General features: G+C 45.7%; 1 protein-coding gene across 1 annotated transcript in view; it reads right to left on the minus strand.

Annotated features, from left to right (window-relative positions):
* The window catches only part of DSCAM (DS cell adhesion molecule), a 392,588-nt gene that overhangs the window by 23,657 nt on the left and 344,935 nt on the right, over window positions 1–23,996 (minus strand). Inside the window, exons 24-29 of the mRNA XM_084873582.1 lie at window positions 22,955–23,053; window positions 19,430–19,618; window positions 17,988–18,278; window positions 14,604–14,780; window positions 7,165–7,195; window positions 2,071–2,186 (exon numbers count right to left, since the gene is read on the minus strand). Coding sequence (XP_084729708.1) covers window positions 2,071–2,186; window positions 7,165–7,195; window positions 14,604–14,780; window positions 17,988–18,278; window positions 19,430–19,618; window positions 22,955–23,053 — 903 coding nt within the window. The remainder of the gene's footprint in view (window positions 1–2,070; window positions 2,187–7,164; window positions 7,196–14,603; window positions 14,781–17,987; window positions 18,279–19,429; window positions 19,619–22,954; window positions 23,054–23,996) is intronic.

The following is a 23,996-nucleotide window of genomic DNA, read 5'->3' on the forward strand; positions in this document are numbered from 1 at the left end:
GGGATGCATCCACTGAGATGACTAGAGCAGCTCTGCCTCTGGTTTGGGCCAGTCACTGGCTGCTGGGAGATGCTGCTCTCCAGGCTCCGCCCAGCTTTTAGCAGCCTTCCGTGGAATGCTCAACAGGTCTAGTGAGGAACATGCGGCAGAAAGCCTAACTGTAAGGCCAAAGGGGTCACATTTTGATGTTTGAACTGATATTTCAAAATAAATTTTAGTTTTAATGCCAAGTCTATTGAATTTATGAAAACAATTCCAACTCTGGCTGGGTAGCTCAGTTGGGTAGAGCAGCGTCCCCATATGCCAAGGTTGGGGGTTCGATCTCTGGTCAGGGCACATATAAGATTCACCCAACGAGTGCAGAAATAAGTGAACACAAATATCTCTCTCTCTCTCTCTCTCTCTCTCTCTCTCTCTCTCTCTCTCTCCCACTTTCCCTTACTCTCTCTCTCTAAAGTCAATCAATGAATAAATAAAAATATTTCAGATATACCACTGAAAAGAAAAGATTATCAACAAACTAAACATGGTGCCTTATCCTGTTGAGAGTGAGCTACTGAAATCTCATGTAGTGAAGGATGCCCCCTCACACAGCATGGGTGCCTCTTAACGGAACTTGGTTGATGGAAAGTCAAATTGGACTTGGCTGACCCTCTCTAAGTGTCGGCACCCCCAGACTAAACTTGCATCCAGCAAGGGCAGCCCAGGCCTCAGAATGCATGAGTCATTAGGCCAGGAGGTCTCCGCTGTTCTATTAGGACACAAAGCAGAGCTGGGTGAGGGGCGATACCGGTGTCCTGCCCACCTGGCCATTTCCCACTGCCTTCCTGGCAGGATCTAGGGTGTGAGCTGGGAGTTAAGTAGTTTCAGCTAAGCCACAGGCAAGGGCTGCCCTGGGACCGAGTGCCAGCGAACACTTTCCAAAACAAACAGAGTGAAGTTTGAAAAGAGGCAGCCTCGGCAGCCTGCCCTGGAGTCTGTTTCCATGGGTACGGGGAAGCTTGGTGATCCTTCTGAGGTGAGGGGTTCTGGGAAGTAGCCTGCTGATGTGGAAGCAGGCAGCTGGCAGGGGCCCCACCCAGCTTCTGCTCCCAACCATCTGTGTGACCTTGAAAGCTACATGACCTCTGAAAGCCCCGGTTACTCAGTAGTACCTTTCCTCTATGTGGGTTGGGAGGGGGTTAAATTAAATAATGCACATAAAGAACCTGTATGCATATATGCATAACCCATGGACACACAATAGTGTGGTGAAGGCCTGGGGCAGGGGCGAGAAGGGACTGACAGGGAAAACAGGGGGACATCCATCATACTTTCAACAATAAAAATAAAAAATAATTTAAAAAAATGGGTATACAAGTACATGGCATGTAGAGAGCTCTCAATAAATGTAACCTATCCTTCCAGTCATGATTGCATGGAAACACGAAGTCTCAGATTCTGGAGCAACTGGAACTACCTGGGCAGGCACTGTGGATGGTGGACTTGGAGATGAAAGAGGAGGGACGGAGTTACGACATCAGGGTCCTGGGCGGACAAGTCCCCAAAGCCTTCCAGGTATCCGTCTTGCCATTGTGGGACAACGGAACTGGGAGGTCCCCAGGCACTAGGTGAAGAATCTAGAGTGTACAGGAGCTGGGGTGGGGACCCAGCATAACAAACCCTGAGCATAGATGTTGGTTTGTTAGGTGTACAGTAGAGTTACGACATTCCCACTAATGAAGGCCTTGGCGGAGCTGATGGCACAGGGTGGGTTTCCCAGTGTGCGCCTTCTAGGGTTATTGGATCACAGGTGTTTGTTCTACAGCTTCTCCAGAGGAGGCCCAATGTGGATCAGGGTTAGGGAGCTCCTATCCCGGGCAACCTCTGAGGTGGATACACGCTCATTCCCCCTCACATTTGCCATCACTTGTTATTGTCCTCAACAACAGTTCTCTAGCTGCTTCCTTCTTTGCTCAGGCAGCTTTCAATATGCTCTCATATCTACTACTTCCCACACTCCATCCAGTGGGGCTGAGAGGCGTGGCTGTGGCAGCCATGTGGTGCAGAGCGGCCAGCGTGGCCCCTTACCGATGGTCTCCATCGTGTCTCTCTCTTCAATCAGGAGCTGGGCTCTGGGTATGTCGATGTGCATCCTCAGGGTCTGCTGCTGCTTGCTCAGGGTGTCTGAGGTCCGGGTGTTCTTGCTGGAAAGAAAGGAGGAGGGAGGCATGAACACACAGTTCAGAGGTACATCACGCCCCCATGTGCTTGTGCATCCCCTTGGTTTCCTACCTCATGGTGGGGATGCCTTGTGGGGAGGAGTGGGGGAAGCACACGGCGGGAGAATTTCCCCTTTATTCAAAGTGTATTTGTTCATAGCACATTTCAGCAGTCAGTGGCGAGGTTCAGAAAACACAAATTGTCAATGGAGATTGCGTCTGTAGCTATCAATAGAACTTTTGTAATATCCCATTTCTTGTGTAAAAGTTAAGTGTGTGTGTGTGTGTGTGTGTGTGTGTGTGTCGGGGGGGGGGGGAGTGATTTTAAACCAACAACATTTGTATTGGTCAGGTAGGAGATAGTCTACTGACGGCCAGGGAGGAGGCTGAGACCAGCCGTTCATCAGATGGGGTTTGACTAACGGATTTGTAGGGCTAGCTGGAGGAGTTTTATTCCTGTCCTGGTAACAAAGCATCAACCTTGTTAGCTTCCCTGACATCCGTTCAGTGTCCCTAACAGATATTGCATGTTAGAATAGAAAAAACCCTGCGATTACTATAAGAACTACCTCAAGATTTGTGTGCTGGAAAATTACTCTTAGAGTGAGCTGTCTGATGATCACAAATGAAAACAGGTAGTAAAATGGCATGTTATCAATGCATTCAGCTACAGCCCAGAGTAAAAAAAAAAAAATGTTTGCACGTTACACAAAAATACAAAAGGAGGGTAAAAGCTTGAATTAGCCATCTGTACTGGGGAGCTGTGCTCCGTCTGTGTTTACAGGATCGTAGGAATGGGGCAGATTTAGAAAATAATCCTCCCTTATAGGAACAGCCGCTGAGAGGCAGCTGCCATTCAGAGATTTCAATCAATGTGGTAGTCCACAGTCCAACTGATAGCTGTCAAGATCTGCTCCGAGACAGCTTTCTGGAGCCTACATCATGATTTAGCGACAGTTCATGGAGGACAAAGGGGGTGTCCCTTCTACATCTCAGTGCTTTTTGCTCTGACCAAGCATTCACCAGGACCCCAGATCCCCCCTTGTCCCCGAGAACTCTTGTCCACTTTTGAACCCTGTGGCCGAAGGAATGCAAATCCTGTGAAGGTCAAAGTCACTCAAGAAGCCATTAGACCTCTGGTTGGGGAAGTCCAGGTTAATATCCTGAATATTTTATAATGGCTCTTGATTTTCCACTTGTGTGTAAACAGAACTGCCCACAGGAATGACCTCTTCTGCAGGGCACATCATGCCTCCCCAGGACTTGACCTTGAACCAGATTTCCTGCTCCACAGAGGAGCAACTGGGTCATGGAGCTAGATTACACTAATTACCCAGAGCCCAGATTCAAACGTGTTGGCCTGAATTTTTCACAAGGTCTGCATCCTCCTTCAGTTACTTAATTTCGTTCTCACTTTGTGTGTGGGTGTGTTTTTTAAAACAAAGATCCAGATACTCATATGAAACGAAGAGCATTTCAGCCATCTGAGCTGTGGTTACATCATGCTTGGACAAGCTCTATTTCCCCAGAAACATATGGAAACTGCTCCCTGGTGGATGCTGGGAGGACCTGTTTAGAAAGTTCACTGGGGACTTGAGCTTGTCCTTGTACCAGAAATAGAAGAGTGAGCCAGTTCCCCCTGCTCCTCATGAATAGTTATGAGGCAGCCTCGGCTGCTCTGCTACCCAGCCAGGGACCCAGGGAAGGCTGTTCTTAGCAACCGGGGCCCGCTGGCAGACTGGCGCAGGAAGCCTGCTACATGACTGTGCTGCCTCATGGCCCGTGACACAGGCTCAGAATATGATCACACTTTGCAAAGTAGGACAATCGGAGCTGGAGGTAAACGCCTCCTCCGAGGACCTTTGCCTCATAGCCCTGCAGTCAGAGGCAAAAAAAAAATAATAATAAAAAAATAAAAATAAAAAATGGCCCAATAAACCTAGAGAACCAGGGGCTGACTGCTCCTCCCTCCCTTTGCATTTGCTGATCCTTTACTTAGACCACTCTGCACCCTACCCTCACCCTAGTACCCACAGGCTGGCTCCCTCCCTTGCTCTTTTAGAGCGAGTGGGGTAGGCCCTGTGGGGGAACTCCTCAGCTTCCTCCCCCCCCTCCCCCAATCTCCACTGAATCTGGCCTCATGTTCCCTAGCATATATTTAATGGGCTTATCTACTATCGGTCTTTCCCAGCAGAGAATAAGCTCTACAAGGGGTGTTTTCCATCTATTCTATTCCCAGATTCTCTGTAAAACGTAGAACAGTGTGTGGTCAAAGCAGGTGCTCAATAAGAACTTGTTGAAGGTCAGCGATAAACCATGTTGTTTTGTGGGTTCAGTGTGAGCTGAGCGCCGAGTCCCAGAAGCTTTGCTTAAGGACAATAATATTCTCATTCTAAATGAGTTATTAGGTCCTGACTGAATTGTTTCCTTGTTTTAATTTTTTGCTGCCACATTTTATAACCTATTGATGTATGAAGGCTGATTCTCCAAATGATAACAATTGGTCATTAGGACAGCCGCCAACCTTAAAAAAAAAAAAGCTATTTGAAGAAACCTCATTTATGACCTGAAAAGATTCTGAATGTCTTCACTATGAAAACAAAAATCACTTTTTTTTTTGTATAATATAGGATCATACTAACTATATGTGTTATTATTGAAATACGATCTTCCACCACCCATTTGCCACCGGTTGTCTGACTAAAATGACAGAGCTGATGCCAGTCCATAGTAGATGGCATTTCCAGGGTTAGTCAATAAATTTTTTGCAGTTGCTACAACTTTTTAAAGTTTTACTATTTCCTTAAGCTTGTGGGGAAAAACTAATGAATACCCCTGCACATCACCCACCTCTCCAACTGATATAGACCAATTTGAAAGTACAAGAGAACTAAGGCTAACAGAATCATGCCCAAAAAAGTATAAAGTCAGAATATATCAGGGAAGGTTATTTATACAATGTGTACAAAAATATGAACACCAAAAATGCTAAACTCATTTAAATTCTTAATTTGAACCCTTCTCTGTTTACAATGAGCCCTTGCTAACACTGGCCCTTAGAAACTAATCATGTGTTGGGTAGTGCCGTAGGGAGGCCACTCTCCCCTCTTAGAAAAGTATAATAGTTTTCAAAAATTTCTTTTTGCTTCATCACATAAAAGGAAAATCCTTTCTATCTGGGCATGGTGGGTGGAGTGTCTCTTCTCCCCTTCCCTGGGGTGACTGGCTTGGTGAGATGGATGGGTGTCCACGAACTGGAGCCCTAAGGTTGTCCATGTTTGTCATGTTTGTACCTGTCTGGCTCTGGGAGAGCTAATGCCACTAAAATACACAGAACTTTCTTTGTGGAAAATGGTTGGAAATACATGTCACATTCATCAAGATCGCAGAATGAGAAAGCTAAGAACAATTTCCAATGGGTATTTTTAGGTGAGGGAAGTTGGACACAGAGAAGGAAAATGACACATCTAAGACCACCAAGCCAGCTGGTGGCAGAGGTAGGTCTAGAATGTAGACTTGTGGTTCTATGTTCTTTCTGCACCAGCTTGCTCACTCCTCAACTTCCTAAGGAAGCAGCCACAAAATCAGGGACAGCGATGTCAAGGCCTTCTCTGTACCAATACATGTGACTTGCCTGGACCTCCCCAATCACATTCAAAATAAGGTTGGCTGGAGACTCACCAGATAGGTGACAGGCCTGTTGTTGCTTAGCCTGTTGACCTGCCTAACTTAGATGGAACTGACTGCATGATTGAAAGCATTACCTTTACCTCTAAATCAATCCCCAGAAATCCACATATTTGAGGAACTTAGAAGCACTCTTCCTTTCCAATCACTTTCATCCAGAGGAAAACTATCTCAACTACCTCAACTGGGAGCAATTACTAGTTTTAATTTTCCTAATTTCACGTTAGCAACTGTCAACTGGGAATAGCATTATTAATTCCTACTTACATCAACAGGTGGTCTTTCAACCACAGTAATTGCCTTATTAATGAAGAAGATGCTTTCTAATGTCTTGCTTGGGGCTAATGAGAAAGGGGAGGGCTGCATTGTAGGGCAGCAGAGAAGGTAAAAAATACCAAATCATCCAAAATAGACACTTGCTGAATGTGTCAGAAGCTCCCATATGCTAGGCTTTGGACAGAGGCATGGCCTGTGGTTTGGGGTTGGATGGAGGCAGCGGGCAGAAGCTCTCTGAGAGGGCTGCAGAAGCCCCGCTGGGATACAAATCAGTCAAGTGGCCTAGAGTAGGGATAGGGACAGGGCCCCGCTGTGCTGAGCCCACGTCCTGCACAGCCTAAAGGGGAACTATAAGGAGCTCCAGTCAGCCATTGTCAACTAGGCTGTGCAGAGCATTTTTAAGAGAAGTCGGAGAGCCCAAATGTAATGTGAAATCTCTTGATTTCTAAATGTCGTCAATAAATTCATATTTTAAGTCTACATTATACAATTTATTAAGTAGACGAGCTATTTAAATCAAATGGCTGTGGCTTGTTTGTTTCCCAGATGTTTTGTCAGATTTGCTCACCATAAGTGTACATGTGTCTGGGTGCTTCCATGTGACCACAGAAATTCCCTCATTCTTGCTTAGCAAACAAGTGCAGATTTTCACAAGAGCATGGACTCAAGACTTTTCCTATAAATTTTCATGATCTCATGCCAGTTTGATCCAGTGTGATGTGATTAGATACTTTCTATGAAGGAGATATTTATATCTGGGAACATTCTATCAGTTGAGTCCAGTCAACAAGAGAATACCTATGCCACATGTAAAAGTATAGTATTTGCTATGTATATACTCACTGGATATACATGAATATTCTGGTACATAGATCAGAAATTATATGTCAAGAAGAATAGGTCTTATCAATTTTAGACTGTCATTTAAAAAAAAATCATAAGGCAAGCTGTAAATTGTTCTTTTAAATATGGTATCCAGAATGCTAGGTTTTATTCTTACCTCATGAGCATTTCAGCTAAACTCTTTGCATCTGGAGAAAGAAAGTTGACATTAGTGCATGATCAACAACTCACTAACATTCACTTATGCATTTATGACAAATATTCTACAGAGACAGGTGACAATAGCCATTTTGAAATGTGATTGTATACTCTTATCACCACTAATAACCACATGGTGGGTGAATTCCTTATTTCTCCTATATGGCATATATATATATTTTTATATTACAAAAAGCAAATAATACTTTAACACCCTAGAGCCATAAAAATTCTTAGACCCCTATGAAAGGCTTTATTACAACCCATTTATTTGCCACTTTTAGAAAAACCCAACTTTATTTTTGGTTAGAAAATTAAAACTTTGAAAGTAATTCACTTACACAATGTAAATTCAACTATTTTTGTTATCAAATATCAAAATAAAATAGCCTAGGTACCATACGTCACTTACAAAAGGCATTCCTACAGAGCTGGGGGGTCCCTTAGGTTGAACAAAAAATTGTGTAATTGGCATATCATTGTCTGGAAATTTGGCTGTTTAGTTCAAACTCAGAAAAAACATTTTTTCTTTCTTTCTTTTCCTCTGATGGCATTGCTTACCAGACCGCTTCTTACCACTCCTGACTAAAGTAATTCCTGCCTAACAATAATGTAGAAAAAGCAAGTCTACTTTATTTATGACATTGCTTTGAAATTTTCGTTGTCCTTAAAATATAATTTGGTCTTTTTACACATTTTGTCCTGGTAAAAATGAATGTTTCCTTTCTCAGAGCACAAAGGCTTTTCGTTTCTCTTTCATTGCTTTCTAAAAAGTCTTGATGTTAATAGTGTTACATGAACAGAACTTTCTGGAAGTGCCTTAGGCTGATTGTGTGACTGGGTTATACAGTGAAGAAATACATATGTTGGAACATTTTTATATCATCTTTCATCTTCTGGGGGCTGACATTTAAATGCAATCATTTTCATGCTGGGGAGCAGCATGCCATTGCTGAGAGGTAAGCACAGTCACAGGGATGGCCACACGTGGGCTGGCACCCCCAGGACCCAAAGCTCAGTCCTTCAAGTCAGCCATGCCAGTTCCCACTGCCACCTCCTGCCTGGGCCTGGGTTTGTGCACAGACGGTTTCAGTCTGGGAAGGAAGCAGCTCCCTTCTATCCCACCCATATGGTGAAGCAAAGAAAGCAAAGCAGCATTAATGTCCCAGCTCATGCCTTTATATTTATCTGCAAAGGCAAAGTAAACACGCCGAGTTTCTTCTCTTCCTGAATGATTTAACACTTGCAAAGTAAATATACATATGCAAATGCCAAAGCTTGGGAATAATTAGCTCTATGTAACAACCGTGTGGTGGCGGGTTCAATACTCTAAGAAAGAGAGAACATTTCCAAGACGTAAACATTGTACCTCAGCTTCCGACGGGGAGGTAACTCAGACTCAACCGTCCTCAGAAGGGACCTGCTTTCCTTATTTTGCTCATCGTTCTTTTTCTATTCCCGAGGTCAGTCAGCACAGTGTTTTTCTCTTGGGTTCTGTTTCATATCAATGTGCTAAGGAACTGCAGTGCCCAACAGGTGAGAACAGAGCCCCCTCAGATACTGATGGGCTCCACCTCATCCACAGCATCTTCATTGAGGTTAAGCTGCTCCACAGGTGTAGGTGTCCCAAGCCATTCTGATTTACCTTTCCCCATGCTTATCATCTTAGAGCACATCTATTTCTCTTTAAGTCTTAGCTACTATGTCCCCCTCCTGATTTCATCTGATAGGGTGAGAAAAACATCATGAATGGGAGTTCACTTCTTCCATGAGTTCACCTATGAGAAGCTCTGGTGTAGCTGTAAGCACAGGGATGGGGTCATCGTTGCCTTCACATGTGAATGTCCCAATATTCTGGAATTGGGTACAAGGTGGGCTGGGCTCCCAGTTGAACACGTGCTGAGAATCTGGATTGTGCCAGCTACTTTAGGACTGCTAGCTTGTGTCCCCTTGTATCAACCTCAGCTGGGAATTACGCCCTCATTTAGAAACCAGGAAACTGGGACCCAGGTAAGGTCACTCTATAGCCGAGTGGGAAGTCCTAAGCAATGTCTGTTGGTTCAGACTCCTTTTTCATCACTATCCTATGTGTCATATCTCCAGGGACACACAGAGGAGCCAATGCTAAGTGCCAGCTGACTGACAGAGGTGGTCACAGGAGAGCAAGGATGCCAGATTGTCCCCACATTTGGGGGAGTATGGACTCAGACGGGACGAGTGCTCCATGATGCAGAGGTAGTGTGCATTTGAATTGTGAGCTCCTCAGGATGCAAGGAGTTGGGCAGTTGGACAGAACAGAAACATCTCCTGGGTGGTTGAGAATTGGGAATGGACAGTACCTTGAGAAGCTAAGGGGATGTGACTGTGTGCTAGTGAATATAATCTGGAGCTTTTAAGTGGCTCAAGAGGAGAAGTGGATGGAGGGTAGAGGTGGTAGGGGTAGGGGTGGGTGCTATAAATTAGCACAAACAGGCCATCAGATGGCTAAGAAGGGGGACTGGGGCCAGAGCTGGTTGGCAAAGGTGAGAGGCCTTGAGGGTTGGCTTAGAAAACTGCAGTGAGTAGATGACAGGGAGTAGATGATATCACAGCAGACAGAGGGTGTGGGTGCAGAGTGACAGTAGGAAGTCCAGGGAAACAGCAGTACCAGGGCTGGGAGTGAGGTAACACAAGGAGAGGAACAGGAGTCTAGAAGGATATGGAAGCAGCAATTCGGGTGGAGACTGAGGTCCTTGGCTTCAAACAAGCTAGAGTACTTAACATATTATAGAAAGTTGGGGTCATTAGGTGAAGCTGTTCAAGGCACATTTGAAATCAAGTTTGGGAAAGATATGGGCTGAGATGAGGCTCAGGGTCTTATTCAGGTTCATATGGGGACAGTGGAAAGAGATGATGGAATCTTGGACACACCTCTTTATAGAGGTATAAAGAGAATTTGGGAAATGTTCAGATTTTTTTTTTTTTAAATCATGAAATAAAGGACTTCATAGACAAGGAAAAGCTAAAGGAGTTAATCACCACCAAACCAGTATTATAGGGTATTCTTTAAAAAGAAGAGGAAAAAGAAGAAGAAGAGGAGGAGGAGGAGGAGGAGGAGGAGGAGGAGGAGGAGGAGGAGGAAGAAGAAGAAGAAGAAGAAGAAGAAGAAGAAGAAGAAGAAGAAGAGATAAAAATATGATCAATAAAATGTCAATAAATACATATCTATCAACAATTAAGTCTAAAAAATCAAAATAAATGAACAAGGAATCTAATTAATAAATTATTGAATAAAATAGAACCAGAGGCATGGAAACACTGAACAGACTGAAGAATCTCAAAGGGAAGAAGGATGGGGTGGGTGGGAAGAGATTAACCAAAGTATTTATATGCATATACACACTACCTCTGCACATGGGGAATAGGGTGGTGAAGGCCTGGGTTGGAGTGGGAACTGGGTGGAAGGGAGTAATGGGGGAGGTAAAGGGGAACATCTGTAATACTCTCAATAATACAGATTAAAAAAATCATGGAATCAGAGAGTCTCATGGACATTAAAGAATTTTCAAATCAGCCTCCTCATAAATATTTGAGTCCGTGTCTCCCCCCGCCCCCCCCCCCCCCCCTGGTGTCATGGACAGATGTTAAAATGAGCTAGGCGATTGGTGCTCTAGGGATGGGATCCATGCTGCCGCTGCACATACAGTGCCTCATCTTCACTCCCAGGGTTGACCTGCCTCTCAAGCCTGTTGGTCTCTCCCACCTCAGCTTGTCTGCATGGGACCATTGCTTTGTTCTGTCTCCTTAGTCCAAATCTCAGTTACTGACCAACAGTTCCCTCCCTCGTCTCCCCAGCTTCAGTCTCTCAGCTCTCTAAGTGACATCCACACTGCAGGAAGGGTGATGGATCTGAAACACTCTCTACTGTGTCACACCCATGCCTGGAACTCTCAAAGGGACCTCTTCGCCAACGGGACCTCTCAGCACAGTGCCGGCCTTTGCATGCTGGTCCCACACTGTCTGACTAGTCCTTTGACCTTAACCCTCTGAGTGTCTTACTCTTACATGTTCTGCAGAAAACCCAGCACTCTGTTCCTCCAAGATCTCCAACACCTTCCAGAACCATCCACAGAGCATTCAAATGGAGATGACATGTCTGTTTCTTTGCATCTGCTTTCTCTTTTCCAGGTTGAATCATCTCATTTTCTCAACTTCTCCTCAGACGACAAAATTTCTAAGTAATTCTCTGCGTGGGCCTCTCCTCTATGAAAGACCTGTGATTTCGCACTGTCCTTAATTAAATGAGGCTGAGCTCAGAACCTGGGGATTGTTCGATGACCACCTCAGACACCAGCGAGAACACGATGCTCATTGTATGTGCTGCAAATCAATTTTCACAACTTGTATAGAAGCCTTTACAAGTCTCCCCATTACATTTTATCTCCTTGCTTTCAATCTTTCAAAGTCCTTTACAACTTGGATTATTCTTCCCTCTAATACATTAGCTTTCTGACTGGGATTTGTGCGAACTCAAGATCGGCCCAACCTGCCCTTTTTTTTGACATCAGCCTGGAACCCCTTATTAATCAGCCCTGTCAACACACCCATGGGTTTGTCCAGGCCTCCTGAGACCCTTGTCACTTCCTGACTGCTTACACACCATCCTTTCTATAACCCAAATTAGTTTATTTCAACCTATAATTTCTAGAATTTACTGTCTTTGAAAATGGGTATGCTCTACCTCCTTCAAGGAGGAAGCTTTCAGTGATCCCGGAGTTGATTAGTTGGCATGGGAATAATTTTTTAATAAGGTTAGGGCTGCTGGGCTCCGTGGCCCAGCCAGTGACTCATCCTATAACCCTGTGCTTCAAAGGGTTTAGAAGTGGGAAAAATCAGGGCATCTTTAAAAGCAAACTGTGGCTTCTGAACTCCTGGATAAGGTTAGAGATGGAGAAAATGTAGCACTTACAGACAATTTAGACATTAGGAGGCCGCTATGCTCTAAAATTAGTAAAGTGCTCAGGAAGAGAGAATATAGGTTGGCTAAATTGCTTGAGTCCCATTTTCTTTCTTCTCTCTCTCTCTTTCTCTTCCCCTCTCTCTTCATTTCTTAAAAAAATATATAGTTGTATTCACCTAACTAGGTTGCTTGTCTATATTGTAAAAATACACCCTGCTTGTAAACATTTAGTGATTTCTAGCAATCAAAGTCAACAACAGTATGAAGTTGGCCTCGTGTAGTAACTTTAACAGTGTCCATTAGGAACCCCTACAACATTTGTCTATAATCCAAATTTCCTCATTTCCATTTTTGATGTTGATTGGTGATTGTTCGGACAATCAGCAATATTAGAAACATATTAGACATATTAGAAACGTCCTCATTTTGGACAATAAAAAATACTGTATGGAGCAGCACTTTCCATAGACACTGTAAATATGTTTGAACTCATTCTAACCCAGGCTCAGAATCTGTGCCGTATGTGGGTCAGGTTGTAATTGGGAGTTTCTGTTAGCAAACTCTGTTTAATACAGAGGCACCTCGGATATTAAACTCTGGGCCCGCAGTTTCCCTCCCTGTTGTCAATGAACATTTCAGGGGCCCTGTAGGGCTAACAAAGATCTTTCTGGGGCAAGGCTTAGCCTTTCAGAGAGTCCTAGTCACTCTCTTCTACCTGGGACACTTCTTACAGTCATAGGACCATGACCCTGACCTCACAGGCCTTGGTCCACAGCCACAAGTGTCCAAGTTGATAGTTCTGCGACAGGGTCTTCATAATCCTTTCTCTTTGAGGCCTCGTCAAACTCAGGAGGTAGGTAGAAATGGTTAAGAGGATTTTCCTATTGGTTTTAAGAAATGTGGCATCTGGCACATGGTAGATAATAATGGTTTGGATGAATTGAATGCATCCGCATTTAAGCTCGCCCTCGGGAAGCAGATGGAACTGGGTCCGACACTTGGCATCTCGCTGCCCTCGTCTCAGAGCTCTGATCCAGCGCCTTAGTTAACACGTAAAAATGTAAGTCTGCGGAGAGATGCCTTTGCCCCGGCAAGCGGCTGCTCCTCAGCATCCCCCCTGAACGCATCCTCTCTGCCACAGCAATCATTTTCTTCCTCCTGAAACCCTGGTGCCAGCTCTATTTTTTCTCCGACACAAAGGAAACAACTGTTTCCGGGGATCGAAAGCCCGGGCTCTCTGATGTGAAGCATTGCTTTCCTCACCAAGGCCCTCTAGAAACTGCAGCATCTGGAACTAGAGGTGCCTACAGCAAAAACGTCAGTTCCAGCACATTTTCTGGACAGAGCCCTTGTGAAGCAGTAACTAACTTACAGGAATGACAAAGAATGAACGTAGAGGGGGCATGGACCTAGTGGTCAGCAAACTGCGGTTCATGAGCCTCATGCAGCTCAAGAGCCGCGGTTTGCAGCTCCATTGACTAATGAGTTTGCCAACCACTGGACTAGACTAAATGTTACCGTGTAGTTGGAAGCTGTGAGGATTAGGCAATTGTAGCATATTATGTGTAAAGAGGTAAAGGGTAGTATATGACAGTGGTCGGCAAACTCGTTAGTCAACACAGCAGCAAACCGCATGTGGTTTGTGAGCTTCGGTTTGCCAACCACTGGTCTAACCCAAGTGTCTCAGTAAGAGCCAGCAACAGCTCTACATTTTCCCTTGCTCTCAGAAAGAAAAGTGAGGCTGGAAACTAAAGTCAGAAGTAGACTCTATCCCCAGTGAGGGCTGTGCAGGAGGCAGTTGATCAATGATTCTCTCTCATCATTGATGTTTTTATCTCTCTCTCTCTTTCCCTCTCTCTTCCTCTCTAAAATCAATAAAAAGAAAAAAATATATTAAAAATATATTTTATTGATTTTTTACAGAGAGGAAGGGAGAGGGATAGAGAGTTAGAAACAACGATGAGAGAGAAACACCGATTAGCTGCCTCCTGCATAGCCACCACTGGGTAAGTGCCCGCAACCAAGGTACATGCCCTTGACCGGAATCCAACCTGGGACCCTTCAGTCCGTAGGTCGACACTCTATCCACTGAGTCAAACCGGTTTTGGCTGAAAATATATTTTAAAAAAGAGTTCTCATTTCCAGAACACATCTGAAAAGTCTTCTTAGAGGAGACCTAAGTGGCACATTACTGGCCTTGCTGCAAATGAAATCAAGTGGGGCTGAAAACTCATGAGAAAATCTCTGTCTCTGCCGCCCCATGTCTGGGATGTAGGAGACCGGCTTTCACTCCATTTCTGAGTGAGCATGTAGGAAGGTGGTGTGACTTTTTCCCGCAGGCTCAGCAGTCTTGCTGTAGGGATATCACAGGGCCGGGCAGGGGAGACCTGGCTCAGGGGGTACCAGCCGAGTGTGGGCATGAGACTGCGGGCTCAGGGAGTGGCCCAGCCCTGACTCACCTCGCAGCCGTTTCAGCCTCTGCTCCCGCCTCCGCCTCCGCACCACCAGCAGGAGCACAAACAGCACCAGGACGCCCACCAGGATGCAGGAGATGGTCACCAGCATCTTGATCCCCGCGTTCGTCGTCAGCCCTTCTTCGCTTTGGACAACGGACTTAATGAGTGGAGGGATTGTACCTGAAAGCAGGGCCGTGATGTTAGATGGCTGTTAATGAGGACAGCGTGGCGGAGTTTTAGGGATGACGGGTTACAACAATCGCGCCATGTGATCCGAAGTGTTGGAGGTGATGGTGGGGGAAGGGGTGAGGGGAGTCTATCTAGATTCTTGCTGACTGATCTATTCGCTCACTCCCTTCCTTCCGCCCAACCTGCAACTTAGTCTGCAGCACATGAGCTTGGGATCGGCACCAAGGGCAAGGCGCTTGGCTGTGAAAGAGACTTCATGTGGCCATGTCCTGCGGGGTGCAGATAGTGGCACAATGTCCGGGTGAGATGCTTAAAAAAGCCACACGCATTGGCTTGGCCTGAAGTGGCACCCCTCACACTGCTGAGAGAGGCAGTTTGAAAAATTGCACAGCAAAGAAGGAACAATAGTCCTGGCAGGTGGACAGAGGCGATTGGCCGGGAGGCTGCACCAGACACCCTGGCTTAAAAATGCCAAGTCCCCTTCCACCCGGTTATCCACTTGCTTTTTATCACAGGGGCAAGAGCAAATGCCCTTTAAAAACTCTCATTTGAGGTATAAGAGCTACAGACAGCTATAGAGGGGCACCATCCAGTACCCAACGCAAGGTACTTCTGGACTGGACGCTTAAGCGGTGCTAGGCCATTCAGGTTATTTAGAATCAAGCAAACGCCGGACGCTGCTCTCTATGAAGAGGCTGAACACAATGGTGCAGAGATGCAAACACAGGCATCCTTCCTGATGTAACACCCTCCATCCCACTGAATTCTCCATGTCAAACAGGGGCCAGGAAGCCCGTGATTTAGAAAAAAGTGCATTAATACACTTTCCCTTTGAACAATCATGACCGCTATCTTGCACGTAGTAGGCAGGGCAGGGAGAACAGAACCCAGTTCTCCATATGATCAGGATGCATGTCCTTCCAATGTAGCCATGTTTTGGGATGGAAACCCAAGTCTGCAAATGCTCAGAGCTCAGGCAAGAGGCACAGAAGGGGTGCGGGGGAGGATGGGTCTACAAAACCAAGGCCAACACAAGCAAGAGCAGAGACGTTTGGCGAAAGAAATGGCAAAGGAGAGTCGACCAAGAAATGGAAGACTCTGCAATCTGAGAGGTACAGATGTGAGGCTAATTGATAATGGTTGTTTTTCCCAAAGTGAAGAAAATTCTTCAGGCGGATGTGACCGAAGAGATATTAAAGCTCCACATCTAAGAAACTGGCTCAGAGGAACCCGTCATCTCTCGCAAGGAAAATAGAAAAATGTACTCGCGTTTCTTAGTGTAATAAAATCATTTTCGATTTCAGGAAATGAAATGCTGCTCACAGGACCTTCTCATGATTATAATCTAAGATCCCGGATAAAGGGAGAGCGTGACATTTTCTATGTTTAGAAGACACAGTTTTACAATCTGTAGAGCCCTGTCTGAGCGAGAACCACAGTTTCTCATTCTGTGCGTGAGCGGTTTCTAATTAAACCATTAGCAGCAAACACATCACCGACCTGGGCATTGACTGCTCTGGCGTCTGCACAGATTACAGAGATGCTGCCTGTCCCTGTGATTATTGGAAGCCAATTACTGAAAGTCAATAATTGAAAGTGAGACATCTACTTGTGACCTACATGGGTACCTGCTAGCAAAGGACTTAGGGGAAGCCTCAAATACTAAGGAATTTGTTCGTAAGTGTCAAAGTCATTCATTTTGTAAACCAAAGAATTATTCTGTGATGGACGGGAAGCATGTGGGAAGTGCTACTTTGCCCGTGTGATGGGGACAGCTTTGAATGATGTCGCATGTCACCGAGGGCTGGAAAGCCAAAAGAACATCAGCCAGGAGGAAGAAGATACTGTCCAGGAGCTGGGCAGGCTGTCCCAAGGCTGTGGTAAGCCCAGGCTGGTGCGGCCAATACCAGACAGCTGCCACCCAAGGTCCTTCCTACATCCATTGGCTCCGGGCCTGGAATGCTGGAGACGTAGCCCTAGGCCGTCATCCAGAACAATCCAAGACAAGACATCCAAAGGAAGGTCCCAGGCCACTTCACCTCATTCATGTCCTTGGATTGTTTCTGAGGGGTCCTCGGGTTAATGGACCTTCTTTTTGTAGGACAGGATGATCGGTACCATGGCAGGTACAGAGCTTTAATTAAACAAGGTCCCAAGTGCACAGAGCAGAGGAGGAAAAGCCCCTTTGCTTGCCTTGTGGTAAGTACCTGCGTGGGGTACTTGCTCAGGCTCAAATTTTCCAGGCTAAGTCACCCACCACCGCGGTCTGCTCTGATCCATGCAGACTGGACAGAAGGCGCTGAGGATCTAGACCAAACATTCTGACACACCACAGATGGTTTTGTCTTGTGATGAAAGCCCTAATTCAGGCACACAGCTCCCTGAGGGGCGTCACTGCCAGGCTGCTGGAAGCAGCATCAATGTGCTGCTCCTGGGGCTTTCTAAGGCTCCCCAGACACAGGCCCTCAATGCCCCCGCCTTCCAGCTTCACTGGGTTGGACCCTTGTTCAAATACCAATCAATGGCTCTTGACTAGGAGTTGCAGAAATCAAGGCTAACTACACATCATTTACTTTCGTCACAAGATACCTCACCTGGTTTTCAAAAAGCTCATGCAAACTTCCTCTGTGTGTGTGTGTGTGTGTGTGTGTGTGTGTGTTTGTATATGTATGTGTGTGTCTGTATATGTATGTGTATATATACATATATAGCATCCTGTAGACATAATTCTATTCCCATCAGTGTCTCTATTTCTGGCTCAGTGACTAACACAAGCTTGTTTATCATGAAAACTGGTTTTGCACATGCAGTTTAAGGGCTTAATGAGAGCAAACAGAAAGTTGTATGTGGGCTGGGATGGGGCGTGGAAGGGGCGGGAGACAACAAAAGCAATGTTAGCGCACAGTCACAGACAAGGGACAGGACCACGTGGGAAGAGTCCTTCAACCCGAAGAGCATCCTCCTACACCAAGACTCCCTCAGGACAGTCCCCTTGGCCCTCGTCCCTTCTTTCTGGATGACAGCCCTGGTCATGTGGGTACAAGGAGCTCAGGAGCCCTGGAGGGAGGGGCCTCAGAGGCTAATGGGGTCTGTGGGCAGGGGTCCCTCTGTGCCAAGGATGAATGTCGGATGGGAAAGAGACAGTGAGCGCGTGACATGTCCCGAGACACAGACAGGAGGGCCGGAGAACCAGCTTACTGCCGTCGTAGTTGAGCGTGGCGAAGTTGGCCTGCTTCTCCGCGCAGCCTGCGCTGTTGCACACCCTCATCTGCAGCTCGTACCACGTGGCTTCCTGCAGGTCGTACAGAATGTAGGACTTGGAGAGAGAGGTCCGCTGAGCTGTGGTCCAGACCGTGGTCCCAAAGGGTCTGTACTCGAGCGTGAAGGAGGTGATGGGGCAGCCGCCGTCATTCCAGCCGATGAGGTTCAGCCTCACGCGTGTGGTGTTGATGCTGGCAAAGAGCTCTTGCTCCTTGGAGAACTGGGGTTCTGTGGGAGGAGGCACAACGGGGTCAGCTCATGGGACAGTGAATGAGAGCTGCCCAAGGTGTCATGTCCCCCTCAGGCTCCTTTCTCCACCGAGGCAGGGAGCTCAGGACAAGTAGGGCTTGCTGTCTGTGAATGGACCACCATTGAGAGGGTCCTTATGGCCCAGTGGGCCGTATGCTTCTATAATGACCGAGGTGTGAGAGGGAGGGCTGTGTGGGTAAAGGCCATTTTCCTGTATCTTCTGGTTCCCTGAAGAACAATGCTATTTTCACTTATGCGTGTCCAAGAGTGGTTCCCAAGGACATTCTGCAGTGGGCTCACCTGTGTCCGGGGGTGACCTGACTCCAGAGAAGGGTTGGATTTGGGAAATACCAACAGGGATCCCTCACTATCCTAATGCTTTATGCTGGAGCCCACAAACCTCATGGCATTTCTGCATAAATCTATCCCTCATCATGTGAACCAGGTTATCTGAAACTCAGGTGCCCAAGAATATCTCTACCTTCTCAATTCTTGCTCCCCTGCCATCCAGCCCACCACACTGGTTCAAACCCAGTGCCAGGGAAACCTGCAAAGACCCCCTCTTTACCTCCTCACTTACCCTCACTTACAGCATGGCCCTCTCCCTTCCGGGGGCCCCAGGACTGCAAATTTCACCAAAATATTCAGTTTCCCTTGGCATTCATCTCCTCAAAGGTCCATGTTTCAGATTAAAAACCCCCAGCTCACATTAAAGGTTAACAATCTACTCCAGTTACTTCCCACCTGAAGAGCGGGGTCTTTGAGGAGACATGAAAGTTACAAACAGAGGGGGTCTTGGTGATAAAGGAAGAGGGTCACATTAGAAGGTCAAAGAGCAAATGTCATATTTCACGGACACTTTATGTTGGCACAAAAGCCCTTGATTTTCAAATGACACTGCTTTTAGCTGCAAATGAGATATTAAAAAAAAGAAAAGAACCAGAATACACCATAAGGATGAACCATCCCTCTCATTACTCTGTAACACAGTCAAACCCATATTGGGAATAACAGAGTTTAAACACACAAACAAACATGCAAATATTGATATATGATGCATTTGTGATTCCAATGTCCCCTTCCACCTGGGAAACAAAGGAACTCCAGAAATAAGAAGAAGGCAGACGTACCTTTCCCTAATGTTTTCGCTTCTATGATTTCACTTATGCGTCCGGGGCCCACTCCATTTTGTGCGGTGAGCGTGAACTTGTACCAAGTACCGCATTTCAGGTTTTCCAGGCGATAAGAACGTTCGCTTGGGCTGATGGGAAAACTTCCCCACTGCTCACTGTTATCCTCCGAGTATTGCAATATGTAGCCTTCAGAAGACAAGAAATGCATTCAAAAGAGCGTTATTTGTTTCTACCAGCAGTTGGCTTTTGTTTGCAAAATTTTTAAAAATGTATTCTTTTTAAAAAAAATATATTTTTATTGATTTCAGAGAGAAAGGAAGAGGGAGAAAGAGATAGAAACATCAATGATGAGAGAGAATCATTGATTAGTTGCCTCCTGCATGCTCCCTACTGGGAATCGAGCCCACAACCCAGGCATGTGCCCTTGACTGGAATTGAACTCGGGACCCTTCAGTCTGCAGGCCAATGCTCTATCTAAGGAACCAAACTGGCTAGGGCTGATGTTTGCATTTTGACAGGAGTTCTCAGAACACTCATATCTTGGGAGAACACTGGGTCTCTTCTAGTCCCAGGAAAGTTAACCCAGGCCTGAGAAGTGCATGGTGACATAATGGTTAGTGAGGGATTTAGGCCACACCTGGCATTACTATGTTGACATTGTGGGTGGTGTGGTGAGAATAAAATCACTTTCTGTCTGTTCCCTTTTAGGAGGGGTACTGGGCAGAGGGAAATGGACACTCAATCCCTAAACAGCTGCCTTCAGAGCACACGCGCCAGGTCCTTGGGCACGGTCTGAAGCTGAGCTGTTTTTAAGAGACCTAATCTCTAAAAAAGGGATATATTACCAATGGTGGTAGGAACCCCCTCAACCACTCTCTACTCATTCACAGCAGAGAATCGGCTCCGAACCCTGCAGCCCTCTCAGCGTTGCAATGGGAACCTTGCTTCTCCTTGGTTTGAAAATCCCCTCCGATACTTCACATGCACTTTATGCACCTATACTTCTGCTACAGATAATGACAACTGTCCATTCTTCGAGCTCTCACTATGCACCAAGCGTCGTTCTCAGCCAGTGGCTGACATTACCCCAGGGAACCTACGAAGCCGTGATTATTCCCTCTAAGGTCCAGATGAACACTCTGAGGTCCCGAGAGGTTAGATGACCACCCTGGCATCTGATAGATTCAAACCCCAATGTCAGAGTCTAAAGCTCACGCTCCGTGCCCCTGTGGTCACTGAGCTGTTCCTCCTTGGTATGACCTTCATCCCTGTTACCCCAACCACCTTCCTGGGGTGAACATATCCTGTCTGCCCTGTCCCCTGTCTCCTAAATGTTCACACCCAGGCAACCAGAGCCTAGCCTCTATGCCCGTGCATGGTGTCCTAATACCCAGGGACTCGTATCTTCCCTCTTGCCCATGAATGCCATTTTTAACACTGGCAAAGTGCTTCTCACTTCCACATTACAGAGCCTCCTAAACTCACACTGGCAGCATCATTGTTTGTCCACACTTGCCACATGGAGATCACCATCTCTGACTCCTCCTTCCTAGATCATGGTCAGTATCTTCCCTTCTCCTTCCTCCTCGCCTTCCCTCATGCCCTTCGCAGCCTTGGGGTTCGTCCTCTCTCCCGAGCCTCATTTTTTCTTCTGTGTCCCTGATCTGCACTCCTTGAAGCTCCTTTGATGCCTGAAAAATCTGAACAAGTCAGGTGCCTGATGGATTTGTGTGCTCCCTGCTTCCACTGTCATATCCTGACTTCCGCTCCAGCTCTGTCCAAACAGCCTCCTTGGTGCCCTGCACATCCTGGGTATTGGACTTCCCTTCTAAGCTCTTCCATCTTCACCTCTTCCAGAAAGCTCTTCTAACCTTTGGTGATGGGAACACCATGCTAATGGCTTTGGCCACCACTGTGTTTGGGGGATTCCTGGTGGCCTTTTCTTGGAAACTCTTCATTACTAAAACTAGCTTCATCTCTAAGCCATTCTGCTCTGACACTTCCTATACTCCCACTCCTTGTATTCCCTCTCCCATGCTCTACCACCTTCAGGACCAACCCTTCATTTTCTTCCCTTTCTTTCATTTCATTTTAGCCGAGAGCACTAGGGCCCCTTGAACTCTTCCCTCAGTGCCCCATTTTCCTCCACAAAAAGTCCTCTAACCAGCCTAGAACCTCCGGTAGACCATGTTCATAAGGAGGCTGTTTTCACTCATCTTCTGACTTCCTGCTGCACCTATCTCACTAGTCACCAGTTCTGTTCACCTGTGAATCTGCTTTGCCCTCCAGCTGTCCAGAGTCACTTGAGGAAGTCATTGCACTGTGATAACTGTGACCACTACAATTTGTGCTGTTTAGCTGCAGCTGAGGCCTCCCTCCCACTTGGCAGTGACTTTGTTCATCTATTAATGACTCTCTGTGCATTCACACGGCAGCTGCTACAAATCTTACCCACACTCCTCAAGCCCACAAATGATCCTCACCCCTAATCAGCCAACTATTTTTAAATAATAATCTCACCTCTTTCTTTCCTAAAAAAAGGGAAGATCCTCCCCTTCAGCCAGAGGAGTGCTAATAAGTGCTTAACAACCTGCTCTTGAGGAGAAATAAAGGAGTCCTGTTTGGTAGCATTTTCATTTGTGTGGTGTGTAAATGCCTAGCCTGGCTGCAGCCTGAGTGCAAAGCTGGGAAGGGATGTGGCAACCAGCTCATGTGCTGAAAGGAGCTGGGAGCAGACTTCGATGCCCACTGGCTTCACCCAAAAGGCTCCTGTATTTCCAGTTGACTTCTCACCCTTCCTCCTTCCTCAGAGAGAGAATATCCTCTGCCTTTGGAAATCTTAGCCTTCCGTCCTCTCTCACCCGCCCGAGGTCCTCTTTGGTCAGTCACTCAGCCCTCATGCCTGTGCATCTGTGGGCTCTTCAGCTGGAACGACTCCCTTTCCTCGGTCTACAACTTGCTCAGAATGATGTTTTCCCAACTCCACTGATGCTAGAACTACCACACTATCTCATTCCATCATTATAAACCCCCTTTATTCCATTCTACTATGCACTCATTGCAAAAGCTATGGACAGATCAACCATTTTCTATCTAAACTCTAAGTTCTCCAACATTTATTACTATACAAGAAGAGTAACTGTGGTTACTTGAATGAATGATTATTACATGAATGAATGAATGAATGATATAGTGTTGACAACACAAGGAAGAACTGGTATGTAGAATCTCATGGGGAAGGTTAGCACATTTGATTTTGCTTTCTATTCTGCATTTGTTACTCTTCCACTCAGACTGGAGACACAACGATGATTTTGCGAATGGGATTCTTTGGGTGAACGATGCATTTCAACAAATACCATAGCAGTAGATGTGGTTTCTTGTTGAGGTGATGGAAGAATTAATCATAGGATGTATTTTTGGCAGGAATAAACATAAGGTTATTGGCTGAGGATGTGTCACTTTATAGCCTGTGGATAATGACAATTAATCAATGATTGTGGACAACCTATTCCTTTTTACCTCTGATAGAGCTGCCCCCATTGTCCCCAGGGAGCCAGGAGAGGGTGATGGAAGAAGATGTGGTTTTGGACACTGTAAGCCGAGGCTGATCTGGTGGCACTGGAGAGGAAACAGTTGTTAGAAAACAAGAATTAGTTTCTCACATCTTTAATCTTCCTGAATAGTCATTTACCAAGTCATGTCTATCAGCCATTCATTAAAGAAGTGTTCAAGGTTGCCAAAATATGCAATTCACTTCTGTCAAGATGTCTGTTTAGTTGATATCCTGGGCTAAAGAGATAGAGTAGAGTGAATCTATTATTTAAAGGAAATGCAACGACATTTCTACTTGGATTTATATCTAACTCATTTCCTCACCGATTCCTTGAATTTCTGACTTGCTCATCACTAATTGAAATCTTCTCTAAAGTTACTGCGGATTCATGCAGTATTTTACCCTGTATTTCAACCACGATTCAAGTGAGAAAGATAAGTGGCATCCACTTAGCTGTTCTGTTCTCAGTGATGCGAAAGAGGAAGGACAAGAATGGCTTGTGGGGAAAGAACTATAAAATTTTCCACTTTTTGTAGCTATTCCCTCAAGACACAACACACACACGCATGCACAAACACAAACACACACACACACACACACACACACACACACCCCTCAAAAATCCAAGGTGTGCCATTGAGTGGCAGCACCTGATTTTCAATGCTTATAACAGGTTTGAATACTACATACTTCTAACCAATGGGCTTTGATATTATTTTGGATTAGCTCTGAGGATAAAAACACCAGAGACATTCAGAATCAGATTATTCAAATTATAGTGAAAGCTTCCCATAAAATATCTCTTTACTTCTGAGGACAGACATGTGTACCCAAAGGCATGGATAACAGACCCATCTCTTTCAAGTCACAATATAGTGTCCATCTTCTAAAATGTTTTGGAGTTCTCCTGACTTCAAGTCAAAAGTTCATATCCACTTTGCATTAGTTTTTAAATCTCTAGTTCTTCTTCCCTTTCCTTCTGCTGAGGACAATATCAATTTTATTTTT

Source organism: Pipistrellus hanaki (assembly GCF_964339955.1).
Source record: "Pipistrellus hanaki genome assembly, chromosome: 2".
In the NCBI taxonomy this organism is placed as follows: domain Eukaryota; kingdom Metazoa; phylum Chordata; class Mammalia; order Chiroptera; family Vespertilionidae; genus Pipistrellus; species Pipistrellus hanaki.